Below are 17,822 nucleotides of genomic sequence, written 5' to 3'. Positions count from 1 at the left end.
CTCAACAAAGGGCTCAAACTCACGAACCATGAGATCATGACCCGAGCCGAAATTAAGAGTCAGACGCTTAACCGAGTGAGGCATCCAGGAGCCTCCCAAACATTCCAAATCTTGTCTCCCTTCCGTGCCTCCCCTCCTTCTAGTCAGTGTGATCAGCATGGCCGGCAGCAAAGTGTCCTTCTGAAAGCCATCCTTTCTCCCCAGGAAGACCATCAATAACCCAGTAAACACCGAAGTGACAGCAAACCACACAAATACATCCTACCCACTCCAAATATGTCCCCAACTCGACTTCACCTTGGCCAAATCCCCAAAATGCCCACATCACCTCAGCACCACCCAACAGAAGAGGAAGTTGGAGTGGAGAGAGACCAGCTTTAAGCAACTGCAGCTACAGAATCTCACCCTTGCAAATTTTATAAAACCGTGGGCAGAGGCAGATTCACTGCCAAGGCCGGCCATCAGGACTTAGAAGGGGTCTTGGTGAGTGAGGGGCCTAGAGCTAAAACTTCATTTCAGTAGAAGTCCACCTTTAACATCTCCATCAAACCCTTCCTGCTCCTTATCCAACCTCCCTGCACCTGATGACCCTCCTTCCCACTTGCATGAGCGAACAGAACAGACGGCTTCCACCTGCCCGCCTGTGCACTGCGTCTTCTGGGCACCACTCTTGACTTACCCCTGCGTCCTACGCCCCCTACCTCTCCTGCTCTGATGGATCATTCCCTCAGCATAAACAGTACTTCTCTCCTGCCTCCACACCCACTCCATTACTGCTCCCTTCTCTGCTGTTAGTGCAGCAAAACCCTAGTGGGGCTTTCCAGCTTTTTCCCCGGTGGCAGGTCTCTGGCCGCTGGGTGCCCAGGCAGCACCCCCATGGACTCCCTTCTCTTTGAAATTCATCAGGATTCCCCTCTCTCTGGGTCTCCTCCTTCTGCTGGCAGCTTCTTCTCATCTCCCAGGACCTTGCAATACCACAATGTCCCTGGCACAGCCTCAGTCTACCTCCTTTCCTCCCTCAGTGACCAGGCTGGGACCTGAAGTACTGGCTGTGTGCCGAGGACTTATAAATGCTCATCTCTAGTCAGGATGTCTCCACTGAGCCCGCAGCTGTATACCGGGTGTCCCCTCCACATTTCCACCCGGACATCCAGTCTGTGGTGTCCACCCCACCGTGTTCCCACCAGAGTCCTTCATTAATGACACCTCTGGCCCTTCATTCTGGCCAGAGCCTTGAGGTCCTCCTGTCTCTCACCCACAGCCCATCTGTTGGCATCTCCTGTTTTCACTATTTTCAACCCAAGTTCACAATCTGACTTCTCGCCCCCTGAGTTCTGTGCCACCACCATCCACTGCCTGATATCAAGTAGCCTCCCTGGCCTCCCGCTTCCTCCCTTGCACACAGGCAGGGAGACTGTGTCCCCTGTGGCTTAAATCCTTGATGGTCCCCATCTCAGAGAAAAGCCCACAGGCCCTGTGCTTCTTAGCCACTTTCCCCATTTTGTAGCATACATTTATCCTGTTCTTTTGTCCCATCCCCACAGCCAAAGTAGGCACTATTTTTGGTCACCAGTACCTGGAATTGGTGCCAAGCACATTCCAAGGGTTGAATGAGGGTCCCCACAGCCAGGGCTCCGAGCTGGAAGGGCCCCCGATGGGGCTCACAAGGTGTACACAAGCTTCTGCCTTTGGGACCTGTGTCCTGGTGACATCCCCTTTCCTTTTGGTCACTGTGTCACATGGAGCAGATCCCTCCCCTCCTAATCTGGGACCCTCTGCTCCCGACCTCCTTCTGCTGCCTGGTGGGCCAAAGACCACAGTTCCCCCTAACCTGGGGGTCAGCTGATTCTGACATCTGACCCTGTGGCCTGCCTGCTCCCAAACCTTCCAAAGCCCTGGCCCCCGCCCCGCCCCCCAACAAATCCACACTCCTCCCCACAACAGCTCAAGCCCTTCCCAGCCCTGGGAGATCAGAACAGGGCTGCCTGGAGATGGTGAGGTAGGGATGGAGTCCTAGGAACCACTGGACCAGCCAGCCTGGCCTCCCAAGTACCTAACAAGGGGTCATGCACAAACCTATTACCCACACGCATGAAACCAGAGACCCCAGTCTGGGGAGCATCTCACTTGCCACTTGCCAACAGCTTAATTGCCCAAACCCATGAGATCAGCCCCTAAAGCCCAGTGGCTACATGTGAGCCTGGCGGCTACGTGCCCCTTCCCAGCCAGGCCCTCTCTCGCACATCCTAAGGGTAAGCCATCAGTTTTATTTTGTATGTTCTTTGCCGAAGCCCACCAGTCTCCCCAACCTCTTGCTCCTGGCTTGCTATATCCATTTCAAAGTCCCTCCAGTGACTGATCGGAAACACCCTGACATGTAAACCTGGGGAACAGGATGCAAGTCAAGGGAAATGTGAAGTTCCGGGAATGTGCCAGGTGATTCAGGTTATGGGTCACTGGGACAGCACAGCAGAGATCCATGTAAGCCAGGCAGGCCTGGCTAGAATTAACCCCCAGTACACAGAGGGTGCTCAAAGAACAGGGGTAACTTGTCCCAAGGTGTGATTATGAGAAAGCCCAGAGGTAAAAATAAGTCATGGGCTGCGTATTGTGATGCACTAGCCACCTGCATCTTCTAAAACATCTCTGACCAGGAAATCGGCTTTCCACTTGGCATCACCAAGGACCTGAGTTTCTTGAAATCCACTTTTGGGGAATGCTGGACAGGCTGGCTTCTGAGAACCCAGCATCCTGACCTCCCTGGGAGAGCTGGTCCCTTCTGTCAGTTTTTAAACTTAAGGAAAAAAAAAAAAAATCAACGTTGCACATGTATATAGTCCTAGAAATAGAAAATATAAGGCTTGCTGAATTCCCATCCTCCACCCCCACAGAAAACCACTAAACTTCCAGCGTTTTCTTCTGCATTTACCTCCACATTAAAAAAAAAATTTTTTTTACTGTTTATTTTTGAGAGAGAGAGAGAGAGAGAGAGAGAGAGAGAGAGATATCAGGGGGAGGGGTAGAGAGAGGGAGACACAGAATCCAAAGCAGTCTCCAGGCTGAGCTGTCAGCAGAGCCTCACACAGAGCTTGAACTCATAAACCAGGAGATCATGACCTGAGCCGGTCAGATGTTCAATCTACTGAGCCACCCAAGCGCCTATACCTCCACATTTCTAAATAACATGCTCACATTGCTCTCTTGACTTTCCAGTTTACACATTATTTAACTTCCCACTAAGGACGATGAGAACGTAGCCCCATTATACTCTATATATACGCATGCACGTACTCTGGTCTCCGAAGAGTTCTGTCACCAGTTTTTGCCAGAGCAACATTCATCATTATTTATAACAATCACAGCTGAGTCATGTAAGGTCTCTGGGCTCCTCTTAATATTTTTTGTGTGGCATTAATAAATGATCTATTTTAATTTGCTTACTTTTCTATCTATGAGATTCATGCCCAAACCCTGGGACAGAGGCGTGGATCAAGTGTGGACCCTCTGAGACCCATGAGACTCTCACTGCCCACACCACCCACAGCTGGCTGCATCCCCCGTGACATCCCTTCCCAGTCCTCTCCTGAGTTTCCAGGCCTCCACGTTTTTCTCTTCTTATTCCTCTTCTTCTGGAGCCCTCCTTTAGGCAGGTTTGAGAATGGCTGTAAAAGAGATACGTTTTTGAGACAGCTGCAGAATTTTCCCAGGTATTTCTGTTGCTCTGCTGACTGCTGGGGTGCTCTCAGTTCGCTCCTTCTTTGGAGCCAGAGGGCTCTCTCAGTTTGCCTTGAGGACCACGTCCCACCCCCAATCTGCCTGCAGGGTGGGGGTGGGCTTCCTGCTCCTGTTCCTTGCTGTGGCTTCTTTCCAGAGCCATCTCTTCTGGCTGTGGGCTCCTGCTGGCAGAAACAAAACCTCCCAGATCAACAGGAGGTGCTAACCAGGGACAGAGGTGCATTTAGCGGGTTCCAAGGCCACCACACTCCTGTGCTCTTTGCACACATCTGCCTGTTCCCCTCCACCATACACCTCTAATTTCCTCTCAGGATTTCTCATCATCTTCATGGCAACTGTGTGGTCAAATATTCTGCCCTAAAGGTGGGAAGGAGGGATGCTACTCTCCTGCCACATTTTCAAACACCTGAAGATGTATCGAATGCCTCCTCCACACCAGAGTTGGATCCTCCCATGGGTGGGATCTGGGTCTCTGAGATGCTGCCCCTCCCCGCCCCCCAGGACCCAGGCACCCCTAAGGCAGGCACAACTGAGGGACTCCCTCAGGGCTGGTGTTTATTTCTTCCTATCTCCCCTACATGGGTGACCTCCTTGCTGCCAGCAAAGACTTGGCCCAGCAGGCACACCTTCATCCAGGGTCAGCCCGGGGGGCTCCCAAGGCACAACCCACCAACAGAAACAAGGAGAGCAACTGTTTAGCCTGGACGTGTGACCCCCCCCCCCACACACACACAGAGAGAATGGAGGGGATGCTGCACACAAGAGCCACCTCCTCCCTCATCTCTTCCTAGCTCCGGCCAGGGAGACACTGTACCGTTTTCTGGTTATACAGGTAGCACTTCGGAGAACTGGCGAAACAGAGAAATCCAAACTTTCATACGATTGGTTTAATTTTTTTTCAGCAGGAGAAAAAAGAATAAAGTTACAAGATTCTTTTAATATTTTCACAATGTTAAAACTAAAACTGAGCTCTAGGCTATGTGTGTAAGTAAATCTAAAACACAAAAGGGTTAAATAAGATCTTCTCTTTTAAAGATACAAGAATTTAAGCTTTCCTTACATTTAACAAACTTCACAGAACAGATACTGCAGGGGAACAAGCCCTCCCCCCACCCCCAGCTCTACCATCAGGAAGTGAACATGGGCTGCGAGCCCTGTGTGCCACCAGGCTCCCCAGAGAGCCTGCCTCCCATCCCTGCCTCGAAGCAGCAGCGGTGGGGCCTGAGGAGGGCCGGAAGGGCGCGTGGGTGGCCTCTTCGGGATCAGAGCTTGGCGGGGGGGCCTAGGTGGCCGCCTCACTGAGGATGGCCATGTACTGGCCAGAGGGCCGTGGCTTGACAACAGTGGTAAACGCGGGCAGACCTGGCCCCTCTGCCCTGGGCTGCCTTAGAGCAAGACACCAGTCTGGGTCCTGAAGCAAGAATAAGGCTGGAGATTTTGCAGCGGATTCCACTCTGGTGGGGGTGGGATGGAAGGAAGAGGCTGGGAAGAGCATGATTTCCTATTTCAGTATTCCGGATCAAAACCACTTGTAGTTGCAGGTGTGTAGCTGTGAACTGCAGAGAGTCGAGCTGCTTGTTGTGGTATAAAAGGGAAAGTTTGCTGGGTTAACTATTCCAGTAGCCTGTGTGTGGGCAGATCCAAGCCGCCTCTGCAGGAGCCTCCGACTCTCACCAGCCTGGACCAGATGGGGTCTCTGGGCCACTCAACCCTGTTCAGGCTTAAGGCAGGAATCTTAATCCTGTCCACCCTCCCCGCCCCCACCCGACCGGTGATGATTCCCTAACACGGGCAAACAGGCCCAGAGCCACCCTCCCCACCTGGCCTGAGCTATCGTGGCTACTGACTCCTTTCTGCACGCATGAAGAGGGACAGGCTGATAAATGTGCCCTCCCACCCCACTGCCAGAGCAAAGGTCTCTCAGAGCCGGGCCGGGCCACGAACCACTGTTCTAGACAGATCAACCCACAGCTCCTCTGGCGTATGCTGCCTGTCCGTCCTAAACCTATGTGGTAGAGGTTGTCCCTGGACTACAGAGCTGCACAGACACAAGGGGCGAGGCCATGGCACCATCCTCTCGGCCCACAGAGGGCTGAGTGGGTGCCACTGGAAGGGGCAGAGTCTGTGGACAGCAGCTTCCCAGACACTCCCCAGCACTCCTACTGATTCCCGTTGGCCATGAAATGTCTTTTTAAAAAATCCCAATATAGAAATTTAGCTGCAGAGGCCAGTTTGTAGATCCCAGCCGCAGCTGCTGTGCTGTAATTAGCCTTATTTGATCAATTGCCAGATCCCTGCACTTGGCAAATGGCAAACCAGAGCCAGTGGGGTCAGGGTGCGCCCTGGCTGCTTCTCACGACCGTGGGTCCTGTGTAGAAAAGATGGGTCTTGTACATGGACTAGTCTTGAATGGAACTAATTTTCAAAGTGAGGTTATTGTTTCTCTTCTCCTGTGATGAGAGAGTTTTTTCATAGCAAGTCAGGTAAAAAAATTTTCCTAAGAACCTGCCCCCCCACCCCCATTTCCAGCTCTGTGGGAGAGCAAAGCCACCACCCAGCCCAGCCATGTGGCCAATCTCAACAGCCTCCTGTGGCCAAGGCACGCGTGGCCATCAGGTATCCTGGCTACTGGGACTAAGGATAAGTGAAGAGGTGAAAGGCCGAACATTAACCAGAGTTTCTGGCAAAGCCATGTGCGTCATGGGAACTGTAACACCAGCTTCTACTCCTCTATTAACTCAGAGTCTCCGTCTGGAACACTTTCCGCTTAAGGCTTTTTATAAGTTTGACTCCAGCAGTGACAGGTATGTGTTGTTTTAAATCCACTAGCCATGCTCAAAAAAAAATATTCTTCACGTTTTAATTTTATACAATGGCTAGCAGGCACCTTAGTAACCAGCCAGAAATCAATTTCAACCACCATCAACCCCTAAACTACAGTACCAGGATGGCTGGCTAAAGAAAGGAAACGGACTGGCTGTAGTCTGACGCGTGCCCAGTACAAGGTGTCTGGCTGACTTTGTCCTAAATAAGGCTAACATTAGTGAACTAAGAACAGCGTCATGTGGCGGCCATGCCTGGCCTTCAGGAGCACCCCTCCCCAATGCGCTGGCAGGAGCGCCCCACTTTCCGGTCCAGTTTCACCATTTTCATGATGGCTTCCTCTCGGCCGCGGCCCATGTGGTCAAATGTACAGTCATGCTGCTCGGGGAGGCGATGTAACATACAGAACACATAACCTGCAACAGTGGGAGAAGCAAAGAAAACAGACTGTTAGGTGGGCCTCCAAATGTCCAAACCCCAGCTTTCGTCCTGGCCTGGAGGATGGAGGGGCATATCAGTGAGCAGACAGTGGCGCACAGCAGGCACTCCTGCCACCGGAGAGAGTTTACACAGCGGCCGCCTGGGAGGAAGGGGCCTTTACCACAGCTCTTCCTCCAGGACCTCAGAAGGCCAGTGACTTCTCAGCTGCTGCAGTGAGACACGCCGCCCCCTTCCCGGTGGGGGTGGGGGGGTCTGAGCCCCTCCCTCCCCACCAAACAGGCGGGAGGGCAGAAAGCTGCCAGCTCAGCACCTTCCCAGCTTGGGCAAACTGTAACAGCCACAGGACACCCACCATTTCTAAGAGGCAGAGACGGAGCAGAAATGATTATGGCTTAAATTACATCCTGTACAGTGAGGGCTTAGGGGGGACAGTGGGTGTGATCAAACCACAGCCCACAAGTGAGCGGAGACTCTCAAAGAAAAGGGGATTATTTCGAGTGCCAGAAAAGGTATTACATATAAATAGGGGAAAGAACAGAAATGTTGAGCTCTAATCGCCAGCCATCTCAAAGGAGCCTGAGGCTTCTAACTCCACCTGGTAGGTAGGAGGTTACAAGACTGCTCCCTCTTCCTGGAGCAGAGAAATCAAGGGAAACACTGATGAGCCTGGCAGAACAAATGACTGAGGAGAGGCCAACAGAGCAAGGAGATGGTTCAGGTGAAGGCCCTCTGGTAGGAAATAATAAGAGGTGGCCCTCAGGCAGTCAGCAGGAGGCTCAGAGGACAAAGGTAACACAGAGCTGCCAAGGATGTGGCCTGTTCCCTCCCCATTCTGCTCCATTTCTAGAACTGCTGATGTCCCCAAGGTCTGTCTGGCCCTCTCTGTCAGGGAGGGGGAGGGAAAGATCCAGGCTGGGAAGCCACCTGCCAGTGCTGGCTGGCCCATCGCCCCCACTCATCCCATCAGTCATATGTGGCCACAGGCCTAGACCAGGTCCACAGGACCGACCTGTAGGCGAATCTTCCCTAAACCTCTTCTCCCTGTGTGCGCAGGCAGGCATCCCACAACAGCCCCGCCAGGCCAAGGCTCTCCTCACAACCACCACCTCTTCCCAGAGATTTCTTTTGCGCCCAGATCTCACTGCTCAGAGCGAACGGCCAGCCACTCCCTTCATCCATCTCCACAGCCTCCATTTCTTTTCTTTTCACAGAAGAATAACATTGGTTGAAGCAAAGACTGAGTGGCCAGGACAGGCGACAGTTTCAACAGCCTAACCTGTAAGGCTAACTTCATCTAGAGAACACTCCTCAACTGACCCTCACAGCCCTGCTCTGATGCCCTAAAGCCCATGCTGTGCATAGAGCACGTGCACAGGGCCCAAGAGCCTGGGTGACCAGGCTGACTGGACCATCCGCTGTGAGAGAAAACACATTATTAACTGCTTCCCAGGGAGAGCAGGGCAATATGTTTGACTCTAAATTGGGACTGGGTTTAAGGAAAAGAACAGAGATGAAATTTTTGTCTCCTGAGAAGCCGAGTTCCCACTTGGTCCAAAAGCAAAGTTAAGATTAATGAGCTCATGTGTTATATTTACTGATAAGTTCATTACTCGAAGATATTGGATAGTGTTGTCTTTGTCCTTCCCAGCCTAAGTGTGGATGGCCTCAATATACATCCTCCATCTAACCAGCACAGCTGTCCTTTGGGGCAAGCCTACCTGTGGGGAGAAGGGCTCTGATGGGGCGCTGGCAGCCTGGCACCATGACATGCTGGTAGGCATTTTCTGCCACCAAGTCCTGACATACTTCTGGAACTTCGACATCTATAAAAAGGGCGGGAGAACCCCCACTGCCCCCTTCCCTCCTTGTTTTCAAGATACTGAGATGATGTAGAAGGTCCCAGGGGCTCTTCTCTGCTTCTGATGAATGGTGCCGACTGAATCAAAGTAGCAGGAAATGGATTACCTCTGAAATTAACTGAGCCCTGGCTCAGCCTAACACCTCATTAGTCAAAGGCAGAGTGGGGCAGAAGGGAGAGGCTCCAGCCTTGTCCTCACTACACACCCCGCACAACTTTGCTTAGCTTGCCTTCCCCTGGCTACAGAGCAGCCCCCCTCAGGGATCTGAGAGCCCCAGGCTCCGTGTGGAAAAGGAAACAGGGCGTGACAACCACAACAGCTGCCTGATGCTCTCTCTACACACCCGAGGATTCTCCATCCAGCCAGAAACACCTCATTTCTCCCTCCGAGTTCTGTGTACCTCTGTCAGACACAACTTGACACTTGGCTTTGATTTCTGTAAGGTAAAAACCACTACACAGCAGCTACACTTGGGTGTAGCACGGGTAACAATTAGAATATATGGCATTGTAATTCACTGGGGAAGAGTGTCTGGGCAAATTCTAGAAGGCTAGCTTCCCAACTTGCTGTACTGAGGTTAGTAGCTGGAATAAATTAAGTCAATCCCCTCTCCTGTCAGGGTCACTCACCAAAAGGAAGTTACATGCTGAAACTTGTCCCAAATGCTGAGCAGGTATGATCCACTGACAGCAGCCAATCAGCTAAATGCATTTTAGTGTCAGTATTCGGGAATGGGTTGCTCTGGATACAGACGGGGGTGGTGGGGGGCGGGAATGACCCGTGGGTAGACGAATCTCTATCCTCTTTTCTTGGTACCCACAGATCTGTTTCCAGAAACTATTGCAAGTGTCATGAACTTTCAATTATTCTCTGATTGAATTCTTTAAACAGAGCTGGGTATGGAGAAATGAGTTCAGGCTGCTAGGGAAGATGATTGTTCTTAATTTCAGTGATGAATACAGTTTAAAAGCGCAAGGGGATTTACAGCCTCTGTCTACATCCTCCACAGTGTTCATTAGAAACCAATTAGGGCCTTTCCAGAGAGGGTCAACCAAGGCAGTGTCCGAAGGGATGAAAGCACAGAGGACAATGAATTGATCAGCTGAGCTGCAATATGGGTTTGGTATCATCACCAGAGGATTACACAATTCTTTTCTCCCCTAATTTAAAAAAGTTATATATCAAAACTGAATTCACTCATTAATTTGCATACATACAACCAATCCATACCTACACTCTCGTCATGGCCCCCATAGTTCAGCATCATGTACTTTAAAAAAAGATTCAATATACGTTTGCCTATAAAAGCTACATACCACATGGTACTCTGGCAGGATGAGGATAGATCAGGGTAGGAGAATATGATTAAAAGGACGCTGATTCCCAAAAGAGAATGAAAACACCCAAAGCCAAAGTTTTTGAAAATATGACATGCCTGCTAAATGTGGTTTAACCTCAGCCCTTGCCCCTCTGGTGTCACATAACTGGCTGCCCTGCTCCCGAGAGGCCCGGATTCCTGGTTTTCCATGAAATACTGGCGTAGGAGGAAGCTGCAGAGCTCCTATAGGCTGCTGGGGTTGTTTTCAGTACATCTGCACGAAACACTCAAGAATTTGTGTGGGTGTTTCTTCACTAGCTGGCACTGAAGAACAATTTGGGATGAGCCCTTGATTAAAAAGGGAGGGTGAAGCAGCAACTCTGTGTGCACTTTGTTCCATGCCCCACCCCCTGCCCCTCCCTGGCTTCTGGCCGCCCATCCCTCACGCAGGAAGAGGAAGAGGAGGCCCCCACAGCAGGTGATACCAGTCAGCCCCCTCCCAGTGAGCTGAGCTGGAAGGTCTCCAGCAGCTACATCCTCAGTTTGAAAAAACCTTCTTTAACTAAGCAGGCAGCATCAGGAGGGAAGAGGATGACTGTGTAGATGGTCACAGGGCTGACCTACTCAGGCTCATCCCAGTGCCCTGCCCAAGCCTGTGGCTATGGACAGCAAGAGGTGGGGGGATACCAGAAGCTTCCCTAACTCTATCACTCAGAGATACAAGAAAGGGTTTTTCCCTCACATGGCATGAGAAATACAGAAGGCAGCATTCAAGTCACTGGCCCTCAACAGAGAAGCCTGGGGGCATTCTTGTAGGACAGGTATTTTAATGGAAACCACTCATCTGGACTCAGCCCTCCTGATGTGGGCCTGGGGCCTGTGGCACCCATGACCATATGCCATATCAACCTAAAGATGGTCAACACCCAATGGCCCTGAAAATACATTCCCAGCACAAAATGGAACTAAGGCTCATTCTTCTAAGACTCGAAAAGGTCTGAAAGTGCATGTTTCTAAAAATGCTCATTTGGTGGGAACCAAACTTCTGACTCTTTAGCTTTTAAAGTTAATGTCTGGAAGCCATACAATTCATTCTGATGCCTTCATCCACAGTTAAACTTCACATCTCCTTACACGGGTGCGTGCGTGTGTGTGTGTGGGGGGGGGGTGTATTTTGAGACTAAACACACAGGATAGAGAATAATTTGTACAAATGCCATCATCAAACACAGATGACACCCAACACCTTGCTCTAAGTGCTATGAAAGTTTTAACACTGTTTTCTGTTTCACTAACTTGTTTACAAAAATCCGCAACTATCACTGCCCAAGAGGAACACTGGGAAGAAGCCTTACCAAAGACCTGAGAAGAAAGGGTCTGTGTCCTTTACCTCTCAGTAGTGCTGGTAGGCAAGGCCCTGAGGGCACTAGAACCAGATAACTGCCTCACCTACCAGTTCCATCCCTCCACTGCTCCCTCACCCACAAGCCATGGGAAATGGCTAAGGTACTGGGGGCAGGGAGATGGGAGGAGGAGGAGCTGGGGGGCAGAAGGAGGGAGCCAACCTTACACTCTGTAGGCAGCAGGCAGGGTAGCCCTTAACCTCTGGCTGAGGCCCTGGGCTCCTCCCCCCCACAGCCAGCACTTCCCTCCAAACCCTAAGAATTAAGCAGGGGCTGGAACTTTATCCATGGAATTTCCTAAGGGAGGCAAAGAAAGTGATGCCAAAATCCACATTCCAAGTCTCAGCCCTTGACATTTTTATTCAATCTCTGTCAGACAGAAATGCTGCTTATCGGCTTTATCTTAGAGTAAAAAGCCCCATTTAAAGTTGGCAAAGTTGGGCAGCTCTGGATAGTTTTAGACTTTAATTAATTAAACATTTGTTTTCTTGCAGGATCTGACCCCCTCCGCCCCCCCCCCCCCCCCTTGAAGGCTCGCCCACCGCGGTGGTTTTAGTAAAGTCACAGACCAGGGCAGGCCTCAGCTCCAGCTATTTAGGTGTTTCTACCTCACTTGTAAGAAATATTTTACACTTTATTGCTCATTTGAATTTCAAATTGTCAAAGCAAAGGTTCAAGCAGAAACTAAAAATACTGACAAGCCTTGGGGACCGAGGCCCTGTAAAATGATCCACCGGTGAGCAGCCTGAGGTGGCAGTGCACGTGTGCATGCTGTCTGTGCAGTCACGTCTGCCCTCCAGCCCCCTACCTGTGCTGGCTGCAGTGTACGCCCACTTAGGAGGACAATCAGAGACTGTTCCTACACGTGAGCATGGGCTCCAGCAAACACAGCCTACCCGACGCCTTCCGAAGCTTCCTGAGAAACCTCGGCAACAGACACTCCAAATTTCAACTCATCAATAGGTACCACTTCCTATCTTTTTAAAGAATAATGACAAATGTGCCTGAGCCATATGTCTGAAATGACCAGGCAAGCTTGTTAGAAAAAAGAATCACATTTTTTTTTCCAGCAAGGTAAAAGTTTCTTAAAGCTCAGGACAGCACAGTGACCTCATAGCTCATTTGTAAGTACATGCTGGGAACAGCAGGTGGCTACAGGAAAGCTTGTTGGAAAGCATTAGCCATTTATACTCCCACCAGCAGCAATCCCGGATTACACCACATTCACTGACCCAATGCCCAAGGCAGAATTTGTAGCACAGAAACATATTAAAGGATCTTAACACATTTTATTTCATCAGACCCAGGGTATGGGCAAAGCAGCTACAAGTGATTCAGGAACGGAGTGTGTCTGCTTTGCATTCTCCTCCATCTCTGGCTCTGCATGGTGGAGGGGAAAGCATCGTGCTCCAAGAAACAGAACTGGATCATGGCTCATGAGTGGCCAACACAGTGCTTAGCTGGGCCGGGGGAGAGAATGGGTGGATGGGCAGGGGTCAGCTGCCCAGGGTGCTGAGGGTGCTGGAACCAAAGCCACAGTAGATCAAGGTGGGCATCGGTCTGTTTTTCAAAGGGAAGGAGAGCCTTCAGTTTGTAAGAGCCCATTCTACTCAACAATTTAATAAAAACCACTAAAATATACCAAGACAATTCTAAAACAGAAGCAATCATCTGTTTTCCCCCAAATCAATTATAATACCAGTTAGATACAAGCTAAATGTTAGAACAAAAAAGCAGTGTGACAGCAGGCAAAGATATGGGAGCCTAGTGCCCTGAGCTCCTAAGGTGGCTGTGTGCACTCAGCAAGTGGCTCTGGGAGAGGAGACAGCAGCAGAGGGAGAAAAAGGTGTCGTGGTCCAGTGCAATAACAAAGCTCCTGAAGCAACTTGCACACATGTCATTTTAAAAGTATACAAAATTCACCACTCCTGGTATCCTTTATTGTTCTCTAGATAGCTCCCTTCTTGCAAAAACTCTACTGACCTCTTTCCTCTCCTCTGGGGGGAATGTCTGCCTTTTCCCAGTAATGTCTCCTATCACCCAACTCAGGCAACCTTGCTTTACCTGACATTCACAGAACAAGTCCTGCCCCCTTCACTCTTGCCTCCACCCAGGAAAAGCCTAGTCCTATTTTTGCCACCGTGGGTGGGAGGTAGGGCAGGGCACCTGCATCACAAAGGATACCGTGCCATCAATTCTGACTTGTGAGAACCCTCCAAGCATGCCCGGTAACACCTCAGCGCACAAGGAGAAGGGGGTTGGCTGCAGGCACACATTCTGCTGGGCTGTTTTATCTACAGATGAACATATATTTAAAAACTAAGAGAAAATGGCTCAAGGCAGTTTTTGCCACAGGAATAATGACTTGCATTTTCAAACATCATTCCATTTCAGTAGCAAAGGCAGGCAGTATTAGCCTCTTGGTACCTGAGGCAGTTTTAACGATCCAGAAAAACCCTAGCAGGTGCCTGCACTTCCAGCCTCTGCTCCATTCCTTCCCCCCACCACAGGCCTCTCAGGGTCTCCAGATAATAGTGAGGTACTGGCAGGAAACTTCCATTTCTTGGGTGACCTTATCCTCCTCCCAACAGGCTGGAGATTTCGCTTTCAGCATTTCCTTGTCCTTTAAAGGACTACCTTCTCAAATGGAGAACCCTCCTAGAAAACTAGCTCCAAAGCTGCACTGTAGGCAAGAAAAAGGGCCCCACCCACCCCACCCAAGAGCCACTGAGGGCACAGCCTGGGCCCAATGCAGCAACTTAGCTGCCAGGCTCTCCAGAGAACTGTGGCCTGTTTAGCCATCCCTGAGGCTACACTGGCAAGAGCCAGTTCACCCAAGTCACAGAATGTCAGGGGGCCTCCGACTGTAAATGCCATGTGTCTCTCTCCAGAACAACACTTGGAAAGGAAAGGAATACTTTTGCCATTTTTCTCTGTCGGCCTTTCAATCCATATGGTGAGGTCATGGGAGAGAGTACGAAGATGACAGATCGGAACTGGGAGGTACCTATGGCAAATCCCATAAACAGGGCAACCTCAAGTTCTCTTTCTGCAAAACCCAGTGAGAAACTTGTGCTTTGGAGCCAAAGTACTGGATTCAAGTTCCAGCTGCACTGCTCTGACAGTTGTGTGTTACAGGTAAGTCATTCAACCTTTCGGAGCCTCACTTGTACCGCCCATAAACGGGGTTATGGACATTAAAGCAGCTAGTGCACACGAAGCCCCCGGCTGGAGGAAGGCTGCTGCTGGATGGCTCCTCCAGCTTTTGTCACCCCCTCACCTTACAGGATATAACTAACAAACTCGACTTCAAGGCTGGGAGCCCCCTTCCCCTTCTTCCTCCTCCCGTTTACCTCTCAGTCTAGACTCTGGTTTCCTTCTGAGAAACCGCTACTGACAAAGGAGAATGAACGTGAAATCTTCCTCTGAACACGTGGTCTCCTCTGCCCCTCTTCACAAACCTCTTTGTACAGACTACAGATGCACAGTAAGTGACAAGCTCAGTAAAGATTTCTGTTGAAGATATGCAAATTTTAGAGCAACTTGATTTAAATATATGAAGACTACACAGGGCAGCCTAGAAAGCACTCACTGGTTAGGGACACCATGAAAGGGACACAAACTTTCCAAGGGCAGCAGAGAGCAGCTTCTCTGCTCCTGTGGGGGCTTCTCCACAGGTATGGTTGTGAATTCTGCAAGCCTCTCTCACAAGAAGAGGCAGAGCAAGTGTGTTTCCAAGTTTGGTCACGTACTGACCATGCGCTGAAGAGCCCGTGTCTATTTCCCTGAGACGGTCGAGCTGGGAGCTGCGGTGAAAGGAGGAACAAGAGAAAGGAATGGGCTGTAGACATTCTGGAAACAATTATGCTTTTATCCAAACGGTGCCAATGTCACGTGCATTTGCTTTGTGCTTCTTTTAAGAATGAAAAGTCTCTCTACATGCCTCTTGTTTTCACATTAACTCAGAAAGGTCATTCTGAGGGCCTCCAGAGTATAAGCACGCTCTTCTTGATCTTCACAAAATTTAAGCCTCAAAGTCACAAATCCCACAACATATGAGGTCCATTATTCTAAGTGTGTGTAGAGGGGAGGGGAGGGCAGAGAAGCTGGCTTCTTGATTCTCCATTTTTAAAGTTACTTTATTTAAACACCCCTCATCTGCAGGGAGAGAGGCTTTCTCAGTGGCAGAAGAATGCTTTAGCTGTACACATGAATTCAGACTTGAAACCAAACCATGGATATAGACAGTTAAAACCCCCAATGAATGGACCACCCACTCCAGGATCCTAGAGACTTCTTCTCTGCCTGGGTGGGGGGAGTTGACCTCACAGCCCAATTCCCTTTCACTCGGAGAGTGGGTGGGGAGGGGGGCACAGATAAGGTTATACAGTCCAGGTATATAAAAAATGCCATGAATGGAGCTTGCTCATTGCTAAACCCAATGGGCTCTTTTCAGTTCTCCTCGATAGTGTCTGGAACAGTTGACTACTCTCACGGGCACATACTGCTTTCCTTGTTTTTATTCTCTCTCCCTACTGTCCTTTAAGTATGAGAATTCCTCAGCGCTGGACTCTTTTTTTTTTTTTTTTTTGTCTCACCCACACTTGCCCCAATGTTTAAAACTCTAACCACATAGGCCAACAACTTTGAAATGTCTTTCTCTGTCCCAGACCTACCTCTCTCTTTGGAGCTCTATGCCTCTGTATCCAATTATCTACTGGCTAAGTTGGAGATCTTAGATTCAAGGTGCCCAAAATGGAACACTTGCTATTCCCTCACAAACATACTTCTTCAGTGTCCCCCACTCTAGCAGAACAGGCTCACCTTGCAGCCAGTGGCTTATGACACAAACCTGGGTCATCACTGATATATTCCTCATTCTTCACATTCAACCAGCAAGTCCTGTGGATCCTAGTCCCCAAAATCAAATTCATTCTCTTCCTTCCACCTTTACCACCAGCACCCAGTCAAAGCCACCAGTGTCTCCTGCTAGGGCCACTCCAACAACCTTGTGATCCCACACACCCCGATCTGTGATAATCACACTCTTATTTAAACCCTTTAGTGGTTTCCCAAGAATGACAATCAATTTCACCATCTTAGCTCACTCTCATACCCCACTGCCTCTTTGTCTCTCCTCATGCCATTCACCCCCCCCACCCTCCTGTACTCTATGTCCTTGACACACTCACCTAACCAAATGCTTGCTTCCTCAGGCCTCACTTTGAATGGCTTCTCCTCAGGAAGACCTCCCTAGACCCTCAGACTAATCTAGAGCCCCATTATACACTCTCATGGCATCCTGGACTTTTCCTTGAAACACTGGTCACAATTATAATTATACAGTCATTGTGTAATGTTTTCATTTAACTTGTTTTCCTGATTTTCTGAAAGCAGGAACCACGCTTTTGTAATTTAATGCCTAGAACAGTGTGTGGTTCACTCAAAATATTTCAACTGAGTTAATGAACGGGAGGTTAGTTACAGAGACTGTGTGCTCCGAACCTCAGGGGACAGATAAAGGCCAGTCAAGAGCTCAAGTGGCCAAATCCAACCTGCTCACCCTCACTTCTCAGCAGCATCTGTCTCCTGTTCCTTTCTTGTAGTATTTCTCTCCCTTGGCTTCTATGGTGTTCTGTGATGTTCCTCATCTTCCTCCCACTTCACTGGCTATAGCTCCTTGGGACCCTTTACTGGCTTCCCTTCTGAAACCACTACAGAATGTAGTCCTCTTGTATTTTTGTACATTCCCTCCTGTAGGTAATCTCATCCAGACCCAAAGCTTCAAGTACAGTCTAAATACTGATGCCTCTGGAACTTTTATTTCCACCCACAAATTATTCCCCTAAACTCTCAACTCCTATATCTAACTTACTACTTGACAAACACACCAGAACAGACTGGTTAACAGGAACCTCAACTGTAACATGTTCAAAACAAAAGTCCTGTATTAGCTCATCTCCTAATCCTCCCTGCCTCAGGGAGTGATACCATATCCACACAGTTGCTCAAGCCAAACCCGGGCCTCTTTCTTGGTTTCTTATTCCCTTATTCCTCGCGCCAACTTTATTATTAGTCTTGTTGGATATACCTCTAACTGATGTTCTAAATCTGCCCAAGTGCTTCTCGCCATCATCTCATGCAAAACTCCCGTGGCAAGAATGAGTGCGGCATGTTGATGGAACAGAACAAAGGCCAGCAAAGGCTGAGATGCAGTGAGGCCAAGCCTCCAACATGGCTACC

General features: G+C 49.7%; 1 protein-coding gene across 3 annotated transcripts in view; it reads right to left on the bottom strand.

Moving 5' to 3' along the window:
* Positions 1-4,607: 4,607 nt before the first annotated feature.
* Positions 4,608-17,822, bottom strand: part of ZFAND3 (zinc finger AN1-type containing 3) — a 326,629-nt gene continuing 313,414 nt past the window's right edge. For all 3 annotated transcript variants that reach the window (XM_086706746.1, XM_086706747.1, XM_086706748.1), the window contains one exon: positions 4,608-6,974. In XM_086706746.1, coding sequence (XP_086562872.1) covers positions 6,820-6,974 — 155 coding nt within the window. In that variant the 3' untranslated portion in view covers positions 4,608-6,819. The remainder of the gene's footprint in view (positions 6,975-17,822) is intronic.

Source organism: Puma concolor, chromosome B2 (assembly GCF_028749965.1).
Source record: "Puma concolor isolate L17-30 chromosome B2, mPumCon1.1.hap2, whole genome shotgun sequence".
NCBI classification, from domain to species: domain Eukaryota; kingdom Metazoa; phylum Chordata; class Mammalia; order Carnivora; family Felidae; genus Puma; species Puma concolor.
Note: the sequence above shows the minus strand (reverse complement) of the source record. Positions and strands in the feature narration are given on the sequence as shown.